The 22,233-nt window shown below is 38.8% G+C and overlaps 1 protein-coding gene, 1 non-coding gene and 1 pseudogene across 4 annotated transcripts in view; all 3 read left to right on the forward strand.

Annotated features, from left to right (window-relative positions):
- Nucleotides 1-22,233, forward strand: part of Zfr (zinc finger RNA binding protein) — a 72,484-nt gene that overhangs the window by 34,640 nt on the left and 15,611 nt on the right. For all 3 annotated transcript variants that reach the window (XM_090332090.1, XM_090332087.1, XM_090332089.1), the window contains 7 exons: nucleotides 3,465-3,661; nucleotides 6,011-6,130; nucleotides 8,164-8,309; nucleotides 16,069-16,231; nucleotides 17,355-17,560; nucleotides 19,511-19,661; nucleotides 22,042-22,183. In XM_090332090.1, the coding sequence (XP_090188216.1) occupies nucleotides 3,465-3,661; nucleotides 6,011-6,130; nucleotides 8,164-8,309; nucleotides 16,069-16,231; nucleotides 17,355-17,560; nucleotides 19,511-19,661; nucleotides 22,042-22,183 (1,125 nt within the window). The remainder of the gene's footprint in view (nucleotides 1-3,464; nucleotides 3,662-6,010; nucleotides 6,131-8,163; nucleotides 8,310-16,068; nucleotides 16,232-17,354; nucleotides 17,561-19,510; nucleotides 19,662-22,041; nucleotides 22,184-22,233) is intronic.
- Nucleotides 9,905-9,998, forward strand: LOC150064612 (U6 spliceosomal RNA; annotated as a pseudogene).
- On the forward strand, nucleotides 17,992-18,058 carry LOC150064613 (small nucleolar RNA SNORD36). Its single transcript, XR_016535291.1, has one exon. It is a non-coding gene; the product is annotated as a small nucleolar RNA SNORD36 (small nucleolar RNA).

Genomic DNA, 22,233 nt, shown 5'->3' on the forward strand with positions numbered 1-22,233 from the left:
CATGTGCATTCTGCATTTCCTCTCACTGTGCTCCATTATTTATTTATTTATTTTTGGTGGGTCATGGGGCTTGAACTCTGTCTATTCCTGGGTCTGGGCACTGTCTCTGAGCTCTTCAGCTCAAGGCTACCCCTTCAGCTCAATGCCCTACCCCTTGAGCCAGGCCCTACTTCCTGCTTTCTAGAGTTCAATTGGAGATACGAGTCTCAGGTCCTTTTGTGGTACCGGAGCTGGCTTTGAACCTTGATCCTCAAATCTCAATCTCAGGCTGGGAGTTTGGCCTAGTGGTAGAGTACTTTGCCTAGCATACACAAAAGCTGAGTTCAATTCCTCGATACCACATACATAGAAAAAAGCTCGAAGTGGTGCTGTGGCTCAAGTGGTAGAGCTCTAGCCTTGAGCAAGCTTCCCGAGTAGCTAGAAATACAGGCCACAGCGCCCAGCCTGTGCTCCATTATTCTTGAGGAGTAGTTTTGTGTATATCAGTGTGAACAAATGATTCTAAAGTGCCTTTGCCAAATTCAAAATGCCTGCTTGGGATTGGGAGCTATGTTTTAGATACTCACTTGTCATTCTCTGTGTAACTCTAGAAATGACGAATAGTGTGTCCCATTCTAACTTACAAATCCATCATAAGAATACTGCAGAATAGTCAGGTGCTAGTTGGTCACACCTATAATCCTACCTATTTAGGAGGCTTTGTTCTGAGGGTTCAGGTTCAGAGCCAGCCTGAGCAGGAAAGTCCCACGAGAAACTGATCTCCAATTACTATTAAAATGTTGACATTGCCAACATTTAGCCCAAGTGGCAGAGTTCCAACCTTGAGCAAAAAAAAAAAAACCCCAAAAACTAAGGGTTAGCTGGGCATGGTGGCTCATACCTGTAATGCTAGCTACTTAGGAGGCTGAGGTCTGAGTATTGAGGTTAAAAGCCAGTCTAGGCACTAAAGTCTGTGAGACTCTTACTTCCAATTAACCACTGGAAAACTGGAAGTGGCGCTGTGGCTCAAGGGGTAGGGCATTAGCCTTGAGTTGAAGAGCTCAGGGGCAAAGCCCAGGCCCAGAGTTCAAGACCCATGGCTGACTCCCCCCAAAAAAACTAAGGGTCAGTTCCCACGCTGAGGTCAATCCTAGCACTAGCGTGCGCACACGCAAAAATAAAACTATAAAATACATGGAGTTTAAATCCAGTAACACAAATAGGAAAAATAGAATACCATAAAATGGCTTCTTGTTCTGCTTTCCTGCTCATGACTTGATTTAGCACTTTATCTTCTAATTTCTTTCTTTATTTTCTCGTCATTAGGATCTCTTTCTTAGAGCTTTTGTTTCCTATTACGTTTTTCTCTCCAACTTTCTGATGCTTAGCACCATGAATGTGGGCAGCCTATGCATCTGCTCCTGGACAAGACACATTGCAGAGCTCACAACGTAGCTGATTTGAGTCCCACAAGTAGAGTTCTTTGCTGCCTTCTTTGTTTCATCATCTCTACCTTGGGAGTAGTAATTCATGTTGAAGTAGAGACTAATGATTAAATTTGAGTCTTTTTAATTCCATGTTGTTGTAGTTTGTGTATGCTGATCTTTATATTACGACATGATTTTTTTTTTTCCTTCAGACCATTTCTCTTTTAAAGTCCATGTGTATTACCTTTTTGGAAGCCTTTTTAACTAGGCTACATTAATGATTTCCCACAGCATACATTTTCTGTTTTTACTGTACTTGTATACGGTATCATAATTATTTCAGTCTTCCTTTTTTATGTCAATTCTATGGTCTTTGTACTCTCAAGAGGCTTTTTTACTCATGGCTGGTGCTCTAGCACTTGAGCCATACTTCAGCTTCCTACTTGGGTTAATTGGAGACAAGAGTTTTCAGGATTTATCTACCTTGTTCCTTAGGTGTCAGCCTTCTGATAGCTAGGATTATAAGTATGAGCCACCAGCACCTGGTTCTTCTATCTTCCTTTAATTTCAGAACTGCATTATCTTATTCTTGCTTTGTTTATGCTACCAAAACTTAGGATATTTCCAAGCCCCTTGTAAATACTTTAAATTTTTTTTTGACAGTATTGAGGTTTGAACTAGGATTTTGCTTTTGCTAGGCAGGCATTCTGCCTCCTCCACTTTTTGTTTTGTATCGTCATATTCCCCCCCCCCCCCCCCAGCCTTCCCCCGTTCATGGTGCTGGAACTCAGCCTGGGCACTGGTCCTGAGCTCTTCAGCTCAAGGCTACCACCCTGCCCCTTGAGCTACAGTGCCACTTCCTGTTTTCTAGTGGTTAATTGGAGATGGGTTACATGGTCTTTAGTGCCCAGGCACTAAATGTGATCCTCACATCTCAGCCTCCTGAGTTGCTAGGATTACAGGTGTGAGCCACTGTACCCAGCTGGTTATTTTTTAAATAGGGTCTTATTGTAATCTACCTATTTTAGGCTTTTTTTTTTCCCATTGTGACTGAGATGACATACACATCACCACATTCAGCTTCTTCTGTTTTGTTTCACTGGTTTTCCTGCCCATACTGGTCTGGTACTTTGATCCTCTCAATCTCAGCCTCTGTGAAGCTAGAATGACAGTCCTGTCCCAAAACTCTCTTGACATTATTTGAAAAAAGAGCATTAATCACATGACCAAATGAGCCACATCATAGTCCTTCACATCTCAGCCTCCTTAGAATTATAGGCATGAGCCAATGGTACTTAGCTTGCTTTGGCACGTGGCATTTTTGGGGGTGGGGTATTGAACTCAGGCCCTCATGCTCTCTGTTGCTTAGCCTCTTCACTCAAGCTGGTGCTCTTACTACTGAGCCACATTTCCACTTCTGGGTTTTCTTGCTGGTAAACTGGAGATAAGAGTCAGTCAGAGTTTTGGGGCCAGGAGTTTGGCCTAGTGGTAGAGTGCTTGCCTAGTGTGTACGAAGACCCAGGTTCGATTCCCCAGTACCACATACATAGAAAAAGCCAGAAGTGGTGCTGTGGCTCAAGTGATAGAGCTCCAGCCTTGAGAAAAAACCCAAGGGCAGTGCTCAGGCCCTGAGCTTAAGCCCAGGACTGGCAAAAAAAAAAAGTTTCAGATTTGCCGGCCCAGCCTAACTTTGAACATCAATCCTCAGTTCTCAATCTCCTGAGTAGTTGAGATTGCAGGTGTGACCCACTTTCAGCACAGCTCACAGAAGGCTTACTTAAAAGCAAGAAGATCATATGCTATAGCCACTTCTTTGGAAAGTTGTTGATTGGATGACTGAAATAACATTCAAGATCTATTGTTATTAAGGTTACTCATACTTTTGTTTAAAAATAAAATATTTTTGGTGGCTGTGTTGCTGTTAAAAATTTTCTTTTATAGTAGTTTTGGCTAGGTTGTGGGGCTTTACATCAGCAGGAGATTGAAAGTTGTGGGGTTTTTTTTTAATCAAGTTTATTTATACAAAAATAAAGTTACAATTCTTTGGTGCTTTTCTAGGTGGTAATAAGCTGCAGTCAACAGGAAATAAAACAGATGACTTGAAAGGAGCCGAATGTGTTAAAAGTACTCCTGTCACTTCTGCTGTGCAGATTCCAGAAGTAAAGCCAGACGTGGTGTCAGAGACAGTCACACCTGCATCTCTTGCTGCTTTACAGAGTGATGTGCAGCCAGTGGGCCATGATTATGTGGAAGAGGTATTGATTTGAGAATTCACTGCTGTGAAATTGGATAAGGAAAGAAGTGTGCCTGTTGTATGCACATTTTACATATAAAATTTAATTATACTTACATTTAGGTTATTTTTGAAGAGGTATCAAAAGATTGCTATAAAGCAACAACAACAAAAGAAAACATTGTGGGACTGGGGGTATGGCTCAAGTGATAGAGTATTTGACTATCAAATGAGAGGTCTTGAATTAAATCCCAAAACTTCAAAAAGTAATCATAATGTTAATCATTGCATATTATGCTTTTTATGTTGGACTGTTAATGACTTGTCACTGATGTAATTCTCCATTCATTTGGCAATTACTTATGACTCACAAATAAGACATTTAACAAGAGCTAAAAGCTTAAAGATTCTGAGAGCAAATAGAATAAATACTAGAGGGATAACCTAATGCCGGGGCCAACCGGCAGCAAACCAGGGTTCGCAGATTGGGGTTCCTGAAATAGGGGGCAAGAACTAGGAAGAAATAGAAGAGAGACAGACACAGGGGTCCGGGATGTCCGCAGTCCAGGTAAAGACTGCCGCGTTTATTTTTCACTCCCCCTTCTTCCCTCCTCCAGACCCCGGGAACCTCCAGGTGTTACATTCATATGGTAAATCTCAGGTCATTTACATAGAATAGGGCCAGAAAACAATAAGACAATAAAGCCATTGTCTGATGCAAGTCAAGGTACAGTTTGATTCCACTCTGGCTCCCAACAACCTAATATATCTCCTTTGACACTTGAGGTATAAAATTAAGATTGCTGTCTTAATAGATGCTGTTTTTATTTTGTTTCTCAAGCTGTTAGAGAACTGTTCTGTTTTACAGGTGAAGTTGAATAAATGGAAGAACAAGGGAGAAATTAGAGCATTTGATGTTGAATGATTACTGCTATCAGAATGATTATGATACTATATTATGATGTAACATTGCAGTTTGCTTTTACTAAGTTGTAGGCTGTACTTTTTGAGCTTTAGTATAAACATCAAGGTGGGATTCCCTCCTCTCCCCTGCCCCCCAAGTTGTAAAGCATAGATTAAATCCTTAGCACAGGATGTAACACCTACTAGGCTTCTGGTAGTTTTAAGCACCAAAAAAGATGAAGTGTTAGGTGGGTTGTAAGTCGTAGAGCTTAGGATCCGTATCTAGGCTGTGAGTTGAAGTTCCAAGAAAGAAGGGAAGGCATGGGAAAGGGAGAGAAAAGGAGCTAAGGGGCATGATTGAACTGGTAGAATGTTTACCAAGCATTTCTAACACCCTGAGATCAACCCACAGAGAATATAATATACAAGTTTTTTTTCATTGTATGACAACAAATATGTAATTTATAAGTAATACATATCATCTAGGCTGATTTCAGTCTCAGTCCTCAGCATTCACCCTCTTGCATAGCTAGGATTAAAGGTGTGCGCTACCAGCACCCCGTTTTTTGTTTTTAATTTTTTTTATTTGTCTTTTCTTTTTGGTTTGGGGATTGAACCCAGCACTTGCTAGACAAGGACTTTGCCACTGAGCTACATTCCAGCCCCCAGTTACATGTTTTATATACTAAGATCATGTAAGTATTAAGATTGAAAACAATTTGTAATTATTTGAGTTAATCCTAAACTTCAGAGAATTAAATCAGCCAGTATTAATACTTGCATGGTCTTAGTGTATGTAGTAATATCCCTGTGCACTTGTCCTTGTGATTGGGCAATTATATATAAAAAAAATTCATCTTGGGGCTAGGAGTGTGGCCTGGTGGTAGAATGCTTACCTCGCATTCACAAAGCCCCTGGGTTCGATTCCTCAGTACCACATACACTGATAAAGATGGAAGTGGTGCTGTGGCTGATGTGGTAGAGTGCTAATCTTTAGACAACTCAGTGCCCAGGCCCTGAGTTCAATCTCCAAGACTGGCTGACAAAAAAGAAAAGAAATTCATCTTGATTCTAATATAATTTACACGCTTAAGATTTTAGAGTACTGGGGATACTAGAGTTTGAACTAAAGGCCTTGCGCTTCAAGGTTTGTTCTACCCTCCCTACCCCCTCCAGCCCTTCTCCAGACTTAACAATTCTAGCTTTTAGTCACAGTTCCTATTCTTTGAAAATTTTATAGATATGGTCACCTAGCTTTTCCCCTTACATAAATCCTAATTTCTCAGAACATGAACAGCATTGAGTCTAGAGCTTATTTATGTATATATTTACTTTGCAATGGTAGGAATTGAACTAAGGGCTCATACATGCTAGGCAAGCATTCTACCACTTGGGCTGTACTCTCAAGCCTGTGAATACTTGTGAATGAAATCTTAGAGCTATGACACTCCTGTTTTTCCACACCAAGGTACGAAATGATGAAGGAAAAGTAATTAGATTCCATTGTAAATTATGTGAATGCAGCTTTAATGATCCTAATGCTAAGGAGATGCACTTAAAAGGACGAAGACACAGACTTCAATATAAAGTAAGAAAATTTTTTACTTTGAACATTTTGTATATGAACCTGTGCCCAAACACTATTTACCTAATTAATGAACTCCCATTCTAAGATTAGCATATCCTCCTAATACTCACTTAGGTACTAAATAACATGTTTGTATATACTTTTTAGTTATGTTGAAGTGCAGTATAACTTCTCATTAGCTTTAGTAAATGACTTAAACTGATAAAATTACTTGCATTGGTAATCACATAAGGATGTTAGTTATGTTAGTTCTCCACCTATCTTGTTTATCTCATTGAATATATCTCACAAATGCATTTAGGTAAATCGCAGTATTTAAAGTTTGTAATCAATTAGACTAGTAAACATGATATGTGCCTTACTTTTTAAACATGAGTGTAGAAATGTCATTAACTCCACGTTCCTAGGCTGAGATCACTCGTATTTAGCTCAGAACATATTATTTCCTAAATAAATGACACAGCATTGAGGCAGTACTTGTATATGAAAATAATATCTAATTAGGACACATTAATGTATCCTAATAAAGTTGTATAAGAGGGGCTTCATGTGATATTTTTCACACATGTATACAGTGTATCCATATTAACCTTTCCTACCTAAGTCATCATTCTAAAAATAATTTTGGTGGGCTTCATTTTTCATTTTCATATATGTAAATGAACTACATTAACTGTATTCATTCTTATTTCACCTGTTGTAACTTGTGTCCCTCCTTTGTTATCACTTCCCCATCTGAACCTGTTTTATTTGCCTGTGAAATCTTTTTGCCTCATTTAAAATTATTTAGGAATGGGAGTCTGTCCTAGTTGTAGCGTGCTCACTTAGCATGCACAAAGCCCTTGGTTGGATTCCCCAGTACCACATACACAGAAAAAGCTGTAAGTGGTCCTGTGGCTCCAGTGGAAGAGCATTAATTTTGAGTTCAAGCCCGAATAAATAATAATAATAATAATTTAATACGATTTAGTAAATATTAATCCACTAAGAATTTTATAAGAATTTCTATTAATACTAAATTATATACTTTTGAGAATTTTTTTTGTTACAGTGGCTTTACCTTTGAGTAGAAAGTTCACAAGAAAGAATTCATATGATAAAAGAGGGTGTGGAGCTGGACACTGTGACTCAAATTTGTAACCCTAGCTACTCAGGAACCTTAGATCTGAGGGTCTTGGTTGGAAGCCAGCCAGGGCAGGAAAAACAAAGTAGAGCTGTGGCTGAAGTGGTGGAGTGCTGGCCTTTACTATAAAAGCTCAGGCATAGCACCTGGGTTGTGAGTTCAAACCCAGGATCAGCACCCCCCAAAAAAGAATGGATGGGGCTGGGAGTTTAGTGGTAGAGTGCTTGCCTAGCATCGATGAAGACCCGGGTTCGATTCCTTGGTACCACATACATAGCAAAAAGCTCAAGTGGTAGAGCCCTAGCCTTGAGAAAATCCAGGGACAGTGCTCAGGCCCTGAGCCCAAACCCAGGACTGCCAAAAAAAAGAGAAAAGAATAAAAAGAATGTGGAAAGTAGAAAACCTGTAATCCTAGCTACTCAGGAGGCGGAGATCTAAGGTTCAAGGTTCAAAACCAGCTCATGCACAAAAGGACCTAAGACTCTTTATCTCTAGAAAATGGGAAGTAGGGTTTGGCTCAGGGTAGGAGGGTACAGAGAGAAGGAGAGAGAGGGGTGGGGGGGAGGGAAGGAGGGAGAGAATGAGAATGAAAATGTGTGGAAATCTGTGATTGTAATACATGTATATTTTTTGTGGGGGGGTGTCATGGATCTTGAACTCAGCCTGGGCGCTGTCTCTCAGCGCTTCAGCTCAAGGCTACTGTCCTACCCTTGAGCCAAGCCCCACTTCCCATTTTCTAGAGGTTAAGTGGAGATAAGTCTTAGGTCCTTTTTCGCCCAAGTTGACTTTGAACCTTGATCCTCAGATCTCAGCCTCCTGAGTAGCTAGGATTACAGGCATGAGCCACTGCACCCAGCACACATGTAGATTTTTCTAGAGCTGCTGTTTCTTAAAATGTCTGTATTAACAGAAAAAAGTAAATCCAGATTTGCAAGTTGAAGTGAAGCCCAGTATTCGAGCAAGAAAGATTCAAGAAGAGAAAATGAGGAAACAAATGCAGAAGGAGGAATATTGGCGAAGACGAGAAGAAGAAGAGCGCTGGAGGATGGAAATGAGGTAATATCTTCACTATCTTTAGTGGAATGACATGATAGTGGTTCTGCCTTTCTAAAAAAAACAGCCTGCCTATTAGCTGTCACTCAGCAATCCAAATTTGTTTGATGTACTTTAAAGTACTGGGGGTTGACTTCTTATATATGCCAGGAAAGCATTCTACCATTTAACTATATCCTCCTAGTCATTTATGTTTTTATTTTGCTTTTGAGGAGTCTTGTACTACCTTTTTGCCTTGGCTAATGTCAGACTGTAGATTCTCCTGTCATTGTCTCCCAAGTAGCTAGAATTATAGCTGTGCACTACCACACTCAGCTATTTTATATAGTTTTAGCATTTGCTAACAACCTAGTGTTGAGAAATATCTGCATTATAATTAAGTTATTGGCTGTATATACTATTACGTGACTGTGGCTTTGCCATTGGGAATTTTGTGGAAACTGGTATTTTAATATTTGAAGAAGGGGCAGGAAGCATGGCCTAGTGATAGAGTGCTTGCCTAGTATTTACAAAGCCCTGGATTCGATTCCTCAATGCCACATACACAGAAAAGACCAGAAGTGCTGCTCTAACTCAAGTGGTAGAGCACTAGCCTTAAGAAAGCCCAAGGACAATGCCTAGGTCCTGCGTTCAAGCCCCAGGACTGGCAAAACAAAACAAACAAATGAAAAAAAAAAACCAGACATTTCATATTAGATAAGTGCCTCTGTTTAAAGCAAGCAAAATCTTATGTTTACAGCAGTGAGGGTTTGAGTCACAATTGTATAGTAGTCATCACAGTCATTACCCTCCCAAAATATAAAACCCATTCATTAACAATCTCAGTTTGTTCCCCATCTTCCTTCCCTACATTCAGTTCCTTGCAGCTACAAGTATACTTTCTGTCCTTACAGATTCACCTGTTTTGAAGACTTCATATGAAAAAGAAATCAGTATGACTATATGATGTGTCACATTTTCCATGACCTTTGCTCATTTAATAGCTAGTGAAGGTTTTTGTGAATACTGCTATTTGAGTGTTTTGTACAAGTTTTGAAGTATAATTTGTAAGCATACTTCACACATGCTATGAATTTATATATCTTCAAACTTGCTAAAATACGGAATTTTATTTTTCATGCTAACAGTGTTTCTTTGTGCAGATACAAGGGTTTGTTTTTTTGTTTGTTTGTTTTGTTTTGTTTTGCCAGGCCTGGGGCTTAAACTCAGGTCATCGGCAATGTCCTTGGATACTTTTTGCTCAAGGTTAGCGTTCTACCACTTGAGCCACAGCACCACTTAAGCTTTTTCTGAGTATGAGGTACCAAAGAATTAAATACAGACTTTCATGCTTGCTAGGCAAGTATTCTACCTTTAGGCTACACTCCCAGCCCTAGATTTTCTTTATAACGTTTCACAGATCTCTCTCTTTTATGATGATTATTATACTCTTGCTTAAATCATATTTTCTAATAATGAGCATAGTATACATTCCCCAAAGCCTTTGTCCATATTGCAAGTGTATATTGAAAATTAAAACTGAGAAATATACTCATTTAGAAATGATGTTTTAAGGCTGGGAATGCAGCTTAGCTTAAAGATAATTGCAAATGAAAATAGTGCTTACTTCGGCAGTATATATACTAAAATTGGAACGATTAGCATGGCCTCTGCACAAGGATGACACAAATTTGTGAAGTGTTCCATATTAAAAAATAATAATTTGGGGCCGGGAGTTTGGCCTAGTGGTTAAAGTGCTTGCCTAGCATGCATGAAGACCCGGGTTCGATTCCTCGGTACCACATACATAGAAAAAAGCCGGAAGTGGTGCTGAGGCTCAAGTGGTAGAGCTCTAGCCTTGAGAAAGTCCAAGGACAGTGCTCAGGCCCTGAGCTCAAGCCCAGGACTGGCAAAAAAATAATAATAATAATAATAATAATTTAGTAAATATGTGAAAATTAGGGAATAACCATTTCCATTTATGTATTTTACAAATCTCTTTTAATGCTTAAAAGGCAAGAAGAGGGCTGGGAATATGGCTTAGTGGTAGAGTGCTTACCTAGCATGCATGAAGTGCTGGATTTGATTCCTCAGAACTACAAAAACGGGGGGAAAAAAGGCAAGAAGATTGTCACTGCTTTCATATTCATTGTAATACATGTTTCTTACAATAAAATGGAAAGGCCTTAGTGTTCTGAAAACATTCCCTTTTTTTGCACTTGAAGTTTCAAATATATTTGTCTAAAAGTGTTCATGTGATTCTCTTATGATTTTTTTTTTATTGTTGAGGGAATGTGTAGAAGAGTTATAGTTACATTTTTTTTAGATAGTGGCTATATTACTTCTCGAAACTTGATACCCCTTGAAAACATTTTTTTTTTTTTGATGCTTAATATCTTCGTGTTTTGTTTTGTTTTGCCAGTCCTGGGCTGAGCACTGTCCTTGGACTTTCTCAAGGTTAGAGCTCTACCACTTGAGCCTCAGCACCACTTCTATCCATGTGGTCCCAAGAAATTGAACCCGGGTCTTCGTGCATGTTGGGCAAGCACTCTACCCCTAGGCCAAACTCCCGGCCCCTGTCTTTGTTTTTTTTAATTGTTGGAAGTTTGTTGTTTTTTTGTTGGTCGTGGGGCTTGAACTTAGGGCGTATGTGCTGTCTTTGAGCTCTTTTGCTCAAAACTAGTACTCTACCACTTTGAGCCACATCCACACTTCCCGTGAAAATATTCTTGACCCTATGGATTTTCTAAAAGAGTTTCAACAGGTATCAGAGGTTTCCAAGCCACATGTTGTCTCAAACCCTACTAGCTGTTTTTGTTTAATTAGAATTATTTCATGCTTGTTCGTTCCATTGTTTGACCTGTATTTTATTTCTTTTGTGGTTGTTACCCTTCTCCCCCTTCCCTTTTTTTTTTTAAAAAAATTGAGGTGAATGTTATTATATAGCACAGGCTAGCTTGAATTCATGATCTCCCCGCCATAACCTATAAAGTGCTGGGATTTATAAATGTGTACCACTGCACCATGACCCATTTATTTTTTCTTTCTTACTGTTTTTTTTTATTTTGTGGTACTGGGTTTTGAACTCTTCTAATGGACAGGTACACTACTGTTTGAGCTTTACCTCTGTCCCTTTTCGGCTTTGTTGTTGTTGTTGTTGTTGTTGTTGGACTTGAACTCTGGGCCTCCATGCTGTCCCTCTCATTTAGCTTAAGGCTAATGCCATATACCCCTTAAACCACAGTGCCACTTCAGTTTTCTGATGATTAATTGGAGGTAAGAGTCTCATGGACTTCATGCCCGAGCTGGCTTTGAATGGAGATCCTCAGATCTCAGCCTCCTGAGTAGGTAGAATTACAGGTGTAAGCCATTGGTGCCCAGCCCCCCTTTCTGCTTTCTTTTTCAAATAAAGTCCCATACTTTTCTCAGGGCAGTTCTCAGAATAGGATACTTTTGCCTTTGCCTTGTTTGCTATTCCAGTTATGTACCATCACACTTGTTTGTTTAGATGGGATCTGACACTTTGCTTGGGTTGCCAATTTCTGCTTATTTTTTGTTTTTTGTTTTTGTTTTTGTTTTTTTCTTGTGCCAGAACTCAGGTATTATTCCAGACATCTTTGCTTAAGGCTGGCAGTCTTAAACAAGAGCCCTACTTCTGGCTTTTTGCTGGTTAATCGAACAGTCTCAGACATTCCCTGCCTTTGAGATCTCAGGCTAGAATTACAGGGTATTTTGTTTGCATGCTCGAGCATGCGTGAGTGCATGTGTGCGTGCGTGTGTGTGTTACAGGGTATTTTGTTTGCATGCTCTAGCATGCATGAGTGTGTGTGTGTGTGTGTTTACTAGTCCAGGGGTTGAACTCAGGGCCTGAGCACTGTCCTTGGGCTTTCTCAAGGCTAGAGCTGTACCACTTGAGCCACAGCACCACTGTCTGGCTTTTTCTATGTATGTGGTACGGAGGAATTGAACCCGAGTCTTCCTGTATGCTAGGCAAATAGTCTACCAGTAGGCCAAACTTCTGGCCCCATGTGTGTTTGTTTTATAATGCCCTTAGTGAGGCTTGAACTCAGGCTTAATGCCCTTAGTGAGGCTTAAACTCTGGCTTAGAATTACTCAGCACTCATTCTACTATGTAAGCAAGCCATGCCGCCAATCCAGGTTTTTGCTTATTTTGGAGATGGAATCTCAAAGCCTTGTATGCCTGTACTTGCTTTAAACCATAATTCTGGAGATACCAGCCTACTGAGTAGTTAAATAGTTACATGCATGAGCCACCAACCTAACTGTACACACTTATATTGTACCCTTTTTTAGATGCATACCAGTTCTTGTTTTTATGTGTAAAATATTGTCATTTTTGAAGTTTCTGCTTTTATAATGTGTTAGAAATAATTTTCTATTCTTAAATCATGTATGCATAATATTAAAGGAAAAGAAAACACAACTAAGTGCCTAAATACATTATATACCAGGAAGAATTGATAGCCTATGGTTAAAAATCCTTGTCCTCATTTAATATATATATCTTGAACAATAACAAACTATAAACTGTAACCTGGAAGGAACTTTTTTTCAGGTTTTCCAGAATCTTAAGCTGTTTTTTATCCTCAGGCTTAAATGACATAAATCATGGTTGATTAGTCTTTAATTAATTAAAAATTAATGGGATTCCCCATCGGGTAAATTGGAAGTTGTTACAGTGATAGTTTAGAGGCACATTCCTTTCTTCTGTTTAACACAATTTTGTTGGTGAAATGTCATTCCTACCAAAGTTTTCTTGCTCATAGTTTAAGAGTTATTCCTAAATTTCAAACTATCTTAATTTGACAATAGAACCCAGAGGAATGGTATAAAAGACAAGAGAATAGATTCTGGAAATGCTGACTATAAACTAAAGGGCACATACTAGATACATTCCTATCTCAGCTTATGGATATTTTATTTATAATGTATGCATTGTAATTTTTTATTAAAGAATTTATTAACATTGATTTTTGCATCATATTTAACAAGTATTCAAGAAGGGAATCTATACAATCACTGGCACTTAGATTTTAGAACATAACTAAAACAGGGTTTGTATGTCATAGATAAATATTAATCTATGTAATATTATGTCTATAGAGTATATAGCCCATCATAAATTTTTAGGTCTATATAGTTATGTTTATTTCTGCAATACCATATTCATAACATTGGGTACCCAAATATTGAGTCATTGCTCTTGTACTGTTTGGATCTAATAGCCACATGTTAAGGATACCATGTGCCTTTTGTTCATTTGGTCTTGACTTATTTCACTCAACATGATTTGCTCTAGCTTTATCCACTTCCAGCAGATGCCATTATTTTATCTTGTCTGTTTGCTACATGGAATTAATTCCATCATGTGTGCATGCGTGCGTCTGTGCACGTGACACATTTTTTTTTTTTTTTTTTTTTGGTGGGACATGGGGCTTGAACGCAGGCCTGGGCTCTTCAGCTCAAGGCTACCACCCTACCCTTGAGCCAAGCCCCACTTCCCATTTTCTGGAGGCTAATTGGAGATAGAGTCTCAGGTCATTTTGTGCCCGGGTTTGCTTTGATCCTTGATCCTCAGATCTCAGCCTCCTGAGTAACTAGGATTACAGGCATGAGCCACCTGCCCAGCCTCTAGCTCTGTTTATCACTAGTTATTTTTAAGATAAGGTCCTGATTCTCATTCACCTGGGTGTAAACCTACTATGATCCCTCTACTGTAGACTTTGGATCTTCCCTGTGGTCACAGACATATGCCACTGTGCCCAGCAAATGCCAGTATTTTATCTTGTCTGTTGGCTATGTAGAATTTCATTGTATATATGTATACCACAGTTTTTGTATCCATTTATTTGCAGTAAGGGCATCTGGGTTGTTTCCATCACTTGGCTATTGTGAATAGTGCAGCGATGAGTATGGCTGAGAAGGTGTCCTTATCATATCCTGGGTTATGATGTTCAGGATAGATGTCCAGGAGTGTTATAGTGGAATCGTAGGGAAGGTCAATTTTCAGTTCTTTAAGAAACTTCCACACTGCTTTCCAGAATGGCTGAACTTGTTTACATACCCACCAGCACTGTAGTAGGGTTCCTCTTTTTCACAACCCTGCTAGCATCGGTCATTGTCTGAGTTCAGAATATTAGCCATTCTAATTGGGGTAAAATGGTATCGTAGAGAGTTTTTATTTGCATTTCATTTATGAACAAGCATTTTTCTCATATGTTTTTCTGCCATTTTAACCTCTTCTTTTGATGTCTCTCTTTAGTTCCCTTGCCCATTTAGTGATTGGTTTGTTGGGTTGTGGGGGATTAGTTTCTTGAGTTCCCCGTAGATACTGGATATTAAGCATTTGTCTGATGATAAATATCTTTTCCCAGGTGGTTGGCTGTGTTTCTACTTTAGTAGCTATATTTTTATCTGTGCAGAAACTTTTTATTTTTAGGTAGTCCAATTTGTCAAGTCTCTTTCCAATCTGTTGTGACCCTGGGACTCTGTTCAGAAACTTTTTGCCTGTGCCTATGAGTTCCAGTGTTTCTCCTACTCTATCATGTAACAGTTTCAAAGTTTCAGGTCTGATATTGAGGTCTTTGATCTATTTTGAGTTAATGCTTATGCATGGTTTAATGCATAGGATTAATTTTTAAGTTTTCTTCATGTGGCTGCCCAGTTTTGCCAGCATCAATAATTGAATAGGCTATTTGTTCCACTGTATATCTTTGGCTCCTTTGTCAAATACAAGTCAACTGTAGGTATGTGGTTTTATTTCTGGATCTTCTATTCTGTTCCATTGATCTTCTGGTATATTTTTGTGCCAATACCATGCTGTTTTTGTTATGGCTCTATAGTAGAGTTTGGAGCCTGGTATTATAATACCACCTGTATTGCTCTTGTTGCCTAGAATTGTTTTGGTTATTCTAGGTCTTTTTGTTGTTCCATATGAACCTTTGGATTACACCTTCTATTTCAGTAAAGAATGTCTTTAGGATTTTGATGGGGATTGCACTGAATTTGTATATCAATTTTGGCAGTATGGCCATTTTCACTATATTGGTTTTCCCTACCCATGAACATAGGATGTCTTTCCTTTTCCTGGTATCCTCTTTGATTTCTTTCATTAGGCTTTTATAGTTCTTATTAAATCCTTTGGTTAAGTTAATTCCTAAGTATTTTATTCTTTAGGGGGCTATTCCAAATGGGATTATTTTCTTGATTTGGCCTTCTGTTTGCGTATTGTTGGTGTACACAAAGGCTGCTGACTTGCAGGTTAATTTTGTATCCTGCCACTTATTCTGATCTAACAGTCATTGACCTCACAAAATTCTGCTGGCCTTGGAAATACAAACTGTATTTCCTTTTGGCAACAAATTATTTAGGGTATTCTAAGAGGTTCTATAGACAAACAATATAGCAAGTTCATTTCTTTGAAAATGTGAACAAAGCACCCAACGTAAGTTATTTATTGGGCCTTCTTAAATATAAATATTTGCATTTACAAGCCCTACTTTATAAGAGAGTTGGGAGGAACTTAAAATTTCAGGCTCCTGTCCTTAAGATATGAAATTTTATTCTACGTTCCCCCCACACACACTTTCTCATTAGTTCTCTTCTCACTTTGATTACTTCTCAATGAAAACAAGATGGATAAAAAAGGAAGAAGAAAGGTCATAGCTGAGCTTATTTGAGTGTTGTTTTTTAATATCTTGGGTTGTATTTTTCCCATCACATTACTGTGATGGTATCATTACTAATACCATTTGTGTTTTAGACGTTACGAAGAAGACATGTACTGGAGAAGAATGGAGGAAGAGCAGCATCATTGGGATGATCGCCGCCGAATGCCGGATGGAGGCTACCCTCATGGTCCTCCAGGCCCATTAGGTCTTTTGGGAGTCCGACCAGGCATGCCTCCTCAACCACAGGGTCCTGCTGTGAGCATCCATTTTGTTTTTTAAGAGTTAATCTGTCTGGGAGTTTGGCCTAGTGGTAGCATGCTTGCCGAGGATGCACGAAGATCAGGATTTGATTCCTCGATACCACGCACATAGAAAAAGCCGAAAGTGATGCTATGGCTCAAGTGATGGAGCATTTGTTATTAGTCTTGAGAAAACTCAAGGACAGTGCCTGGGCCCTGGGTTCAAGCCCCATGACTGGCACAAAAGGAAAAACAAAAATCAAAAAGAGAAAGTCCAAGGACAGTGCTCAGGTCCTGAGTTCAAGCCCCGGGATTGGGGCGGGGGAAAAAAAAATGTTAATCTGATCTTAACACTTTTTCATCTGATTTAGGTCTTTGTTCTTTTTATTAGAGGTACTTTGAATTTCTGTATAAATAGAGTTTCCATTACTCTTTCATGTATATGGGTGATAGGTTTGATTTATTTTATTTTATTTTGGCCAGTCTTAGGGCTTGAACGCTGGGCCTGGGTGCTGTCCCTAAGCTCCTCAGCTCAAAGTTAGTGCTCTCCCACTTGAGCCACAGCGCCACTTTTGGTTTTTTAGTGGTTAATTAGAGATAAAAGTCTTTATGGACTTTGATGCCTTATGCCCAGCCTGGCTTTGAACCATGATCCTCAGATCTCAGCCCCCTGAGTAACAAGGATTACAGGGGTGAGCCACTGGCGCCCACCTAACTGTTCTCTTACTAATTTATCATTGCAGTGACTTGGTTGTTGTAAAACTTGAATTATTAAAAGCAAAGTTTCAGAATCATTTTTCAAGTTTACTGAAATGAAAAGCATTTTCAGGTCTTAATAACAGCTTATTGAACACATGTGGGCCCCCAAGTTCTATTACATCACACAAGTTTTCATAGTGCTAGATATATATTACAATATACTTCTCACATCCATCCAAACATGCTGTGAGGAGGTATAACTTTTCATAGCGTAGTTGATGTTTTCATTTTACTTAGATGGAAAAAGGAAAGGTTAGGTTTAAGTAGACATGTTGCTAAATTAATTTTCTTAGTGTAAATTTAAGGCAGATACATGTATAATTGAAAAGTACTTTTGTCAGAAAATTTTTTAAATGAAGTAACAAGTTTTCTCTATCTAGCCCTTACGTCGTCCTGACTCATCTGATGATCGCTATGTAATGACAAAACATGCAACCATTTATCCAACTGAAGAAGAGTTACAAGCAGTTCAGAAAATTGTTTCTATCACTGAGCGTGCTTTAAAACTTGTTTCAGACAGTTTGTCTGAACATGAGAAGAGCAAGAGTAAAGAAGGAGATGATAAGAAAGAGGGAGGTAAAGACAGGTGTGTTTTCAAAATTACATATATATGTATATATATATATTGGTTATTTTAATGAAAATAAAGGGTTTTCACATTTGAAACATACTGCAAAGACCTAAATAATAATGGTATACTTCTGTCAGATATTTAAGATATTCACTAAGTTCTTGTTAAAATGAGAAAGTTAGACTGAAATAGTTTCAAATTTTACATTGTTATTCATTGTTTGATATAAAAATAAATTGATTGGGCTGGGAGTTTAGCCTAGTGGTAGAGTGCTTGTCTGGCATGCACGAGGACCCGGGTTCGATTCCTTGATACCACATATATAGAAAAAAGCTGCAAGTGGTGCTGTGGCTCAAGTGGCTCTAGCCTTGAGAAAACCCAAGGAGAGTGCTCAGGCCCTGCATTCATGGCCCAGGACTGGCCAAAAAAAAAAAAAACACAATTGCTTGCCAGTGATGGCTTTGAATTTCTTCATCTGAATAAACCATGTGGCTATACTGTATCTGAGGCAAAATAAATAAAAAATAAATGAAGAAATAAATAAAAATAAATTGAATAGGGACCAGGAGTTTGGCCTAGTGGTTAAAGTGCTTGCCTAGCATGCATGAAGACCCGGGTTCGATTCCTCGGTACCACATACATAGAAAAAAGCCGGAAGTGGTGCTGAGGCTCAAGTGGTAGAGCTCTAGCCTTGAGAAAGTCCAAGGACAGTGCTCAGGCCCTGAGCTCAAGCCCAGGACTGGCAAAAAATAAATAAATAAATAAATAAATAAATTGAATATACATCAATGTAACCATTAGGGTGATATCTTTTATGTCAAGTTTGTATTTATAATTTCTCATTTCCTCTTACTATTTGGAAATATTTTGGTATTAAACATAGCTGTTATTATAATTTGTAAAATAAAAGCACGACCTAGGCATAATTTTAGTACAGCTGTAATCTTAGCATTCAGGAGGAGGCAGTTGTAAGTATCACAAGTTTCAATCCACCCTAGGCTACATAGTGATACTATCTCATACATGCATTCATAATCAGTAGCTATAGCTGGGCACTGGCTCACACCTGTAATCCTAGCTACTCTGGAGGCCGAGATCTGAGGATCGCAGTTCAAAACCAGCCCAGGCACTAAAGAATAGGAGACTTTTTTTTTTTCTAGATGTGGGGCTTGAACTCAGGGCCTAAGCACTATCTTTGGCCTTGTCTTAAGGCTAGAGCTCTACCACTTGAGCCACAGCACCACTTCCAGCCTTTTCTATGTATGTAGTACCGAGGAATTGAAACCAGGTCTTCGTGGGTGCTAGGCAAGCAGTCTACCAGTAGGCCAAACTCTGGGTTCCAAGAACAAGAAACTCTAATCTCCAATTAATTAATCACTAGAAAACAGGAAGTGGGGTTGTGGCTCCAGAGGTAGGGCAGTAGCCTTGAACTGAAGAGCTCAAGGATAATGCCCAGGCCCAGAGGTCAAGCCCCATGACCCACTAAATAAGTAAATATAGTCATATTAGTATCTTAAGAGAACTTAGCTCCTGATTTATTTTTAATATATGTTCCTTATCTAGAGAAAGTTTTTTGTTGTTGTTTTATTTTTTGAGTTGTAGGACTTGAACTCTGAACTGGGCGTTGTCCCTGAGCTCTTCAGCTAAAGGCTACTACCCTACCCCTTGAGCCACAGCACCACTTCTGGTTTTCTGGTGGTTAATTGGAGAGAAGAATCTCACAGACTTTTATGCCTGGACTGGCTTTGAACTGCAATCCTGAGATCTCAGCCTCCTTAGTAGCTAGGATTACAGGCATGAGCCTTCGTGCCTGGCTTTATCTAGTTTAAAATGCTATCGATTTTTCTACTATGATGGTTAAAATACTGCATGTTTTTAATGTAATTGAAAACTTTAATATTGCATATGCAAATTATTTAATATTTGAGTTGTTAAGAGAAATATATAAATGGATTTTTTTTACAGAGCTTTGAAAGGAGTCTTGCGAGTGGGAGTATTGGCAAAAGGATTACTTCTCCGAGGAGATAGAAATGTCAACCTTGTTTTGCTGTGTTCAGAAAAACCTTCAAAGACATTATTAAGCCGTATTGCAGAAAACTTACCCAAACAGCTTGCTGTAAGTATTATGGAAATGTTAAATTTACCTCTCATTTGGCAGAACTAACTGTGCTTCAGCTTAAAACTCAGCCCGCCTTTCATTTTTGGCTTTACTTCCCATACTGAGTTTTTTTTTATTGTATAAACTGAAACCATTTTCTGCTTTGTCTTTTTTGAGTTCATATTTACTTGCATTTGACATGAAGCCATTTTGATCACTTTTTCCTTTTCCAGATTCAAATCTTAAGAAAGTAGTTGTTCAAAATTGTGTGTGTGCATAAGTAATAGTGCATTAACAGTGTAGTGAGTTTTTTTTTTTCATGTTAATCTTGCTTATAAGTACTTTTTTTTTGGTTGGGGGGGGGCAGCCCTGGGGCTTGAACTCTCAGGGTTTAGGGACTGTCTCTGAGCTTCTTTCACTTGCAGCTAGCACTCTACCATTAGAGCCACAGCAATCCACCACTAAGCCACATTCCCAGACCTATGTGTTTGTTTTTTGTTTTTTTAGTTTTAAGTTTTTGTTTTGTTTTTAATTGGTATTAAAAAGCCAGGTGCAGTGGCTCTCCCCTGTAATCCTAGCTACTCTGGAGGCTGAGATCTGAGGATCGAGGTTCAAAGCCATCCTGGGCACAAAAGAATCTGAGACTCTTATCTCCATTTAATTGTCTAGACAAAAGGAAGTGGGACTTGGCTCAAGGGTAGGGCTTACAAGGACCACCCCAAGCCCAGGGTTTAGGGCAGTAGCCTTGAGCTGAAAAGCTCAGCGACAGCACCCAAGCCCAGAGTTCAAGCCCCATGACCCCTCCCCCCCCCCCAAAAAAAAAATCAGTATTAAGGGGCCAGGAACATGGCCCAGTGGGAGAGTGCTTGCCTAGCATGCACAAAGCCCAGGGTTCCATTCCTGCGTACCACATACACAGAAGAAGAAACTGGAAGTGGTGCTGTGACTCAAGTGGCAGAGTGCTACCCTTGAGCAAAAAGTGTCCAAGGACAGTGCCCAAGCCCTACGTTCAGACCCCAGGCCTGTCTCCCCCCCACCAAAAAAAAAGCATTAAACTAAGTGTACAGGGTGGTTTGGTTGTAATATTTCCAAACATAAATGATTTCCTTCCCCTTGTTAAAACATTTTCATCAGCTTTCAGTGTTCTATTTCTGTGCATACACATTTGTACTTTGACTACATTTACCTTCATTCACCATCCTTCCTACCTCTTAATACACACTCACCTGTTTTACTGTTTTTTAGGTCTATTATAGAGGAAAATAAGAGTTATTGCCATAATATGATTCTAAACTAATGATTTGCATGGACAGCTAATAGTTAATGGATACACTAGGTATGGTTGATGTGATTTCATGCATCAAGTCTGTCAGGGAAGGATGGCTAATAGTTGTGCTACTGCTAACTTTATGCTGTTAAAATTAATGTATTGTAACAAAATAATAGTTAAGCAAAAAATTGATTACTCTTTCAAAGCCCACATACTTATTAGGTAGGTGGGTAAACAAGTACAAGTTAGGAGCTGGGAGTTTGGCTTAGTGGTAGAGTACTTGCTTAGCATGGACAAAGACCCAGGTTCCATTCCTTGGTACCACCACATAGATAGAAAAAACCAGAAGTGATGTTGAGGCTCAAGTGGTAGTGAGGCTCAAGTGGTAGAATTCTAGCCTTGAGAAACATCCAAGTACAGTGCTCGGGCTCTGAGTTCAAGCCCCAGGACTGGCAAAAAAAAAAGTACAAATTAGTTCATCATCATCACGTAACACTAACAAAATACTATAATTTCTTCATATAGTTGATTTAACTGCCCTCTCAACAAATAATTTCTGTTCCCTCTTTTTCAGAGACAGATACATGATTAACTACATAAATTGTCCATCTTCACATCATTAGTAAAGATTTGAATTAAATGCTATACTGTGAACACTTAACACAATTTCTATAAAGAGCCTTTATGTAAAACTTGCGTTTACTACATATCTACAAAGTGTTGACGAATCTTAGCTTTTCTAGTTACTTACTGATCGGGACTTTTTTCTTCCCTGGCAAGATATAGATCTGTTGGAATCACAAAGAAGGTACAGTAGGAAAAATGGAATTGTGACTCTTGAGGGTGCAAGTATTTGTTTCAGTTGTCTGAAAATATGAGAAATGAGTAATGGCAATTTAAGATAAATGTACTTTACCATATACACGTAGAAATAACTAAGATAATACAAATAACAGTAAACATTTCTCAACAAAGAGTTCTGAAAATAATTAAGAGTAGGAATTTCATTTGTCTTCTTAGATAAAATAGTATCCAGTCTTTATAGAAATGTTAAGACTGTAAGAAACTAAAAGCCATAATTGTCCACCAATACAGCAAATTAACTAATTTCTTGTCTTTATTGCATAGGTTATAAGTCCTGAGAAGTATGACATAAAATGCGCTGTATCTGAAGCAGCAATAATTTTGAATTCATGTGTGGAACCCAAAATGCAAGTCACTATTACCCTGACATCTCCAATTATTCGAGAAGAGAACATGAGGGAAGGAGGTTGGAAAGCCATTAAACATTCTACTTTTCTATTATTTGGGTTTTTGTTG

This window comes from Megascapheus bottae, chromosome 4 (genome assembly GCF_031878675.1).
Source record: "Megascapheus bottae isolate mThoBot1 chromosome 4, mThoBot2.hap1, whole genome shotgun sequence".
NCBI classification, from domain to species: Eukaryota; Metazoa; Chordata; class Mammalia; order Rodentia; family Geomyidae; genus Megascapheus; species Megascapheus bottae.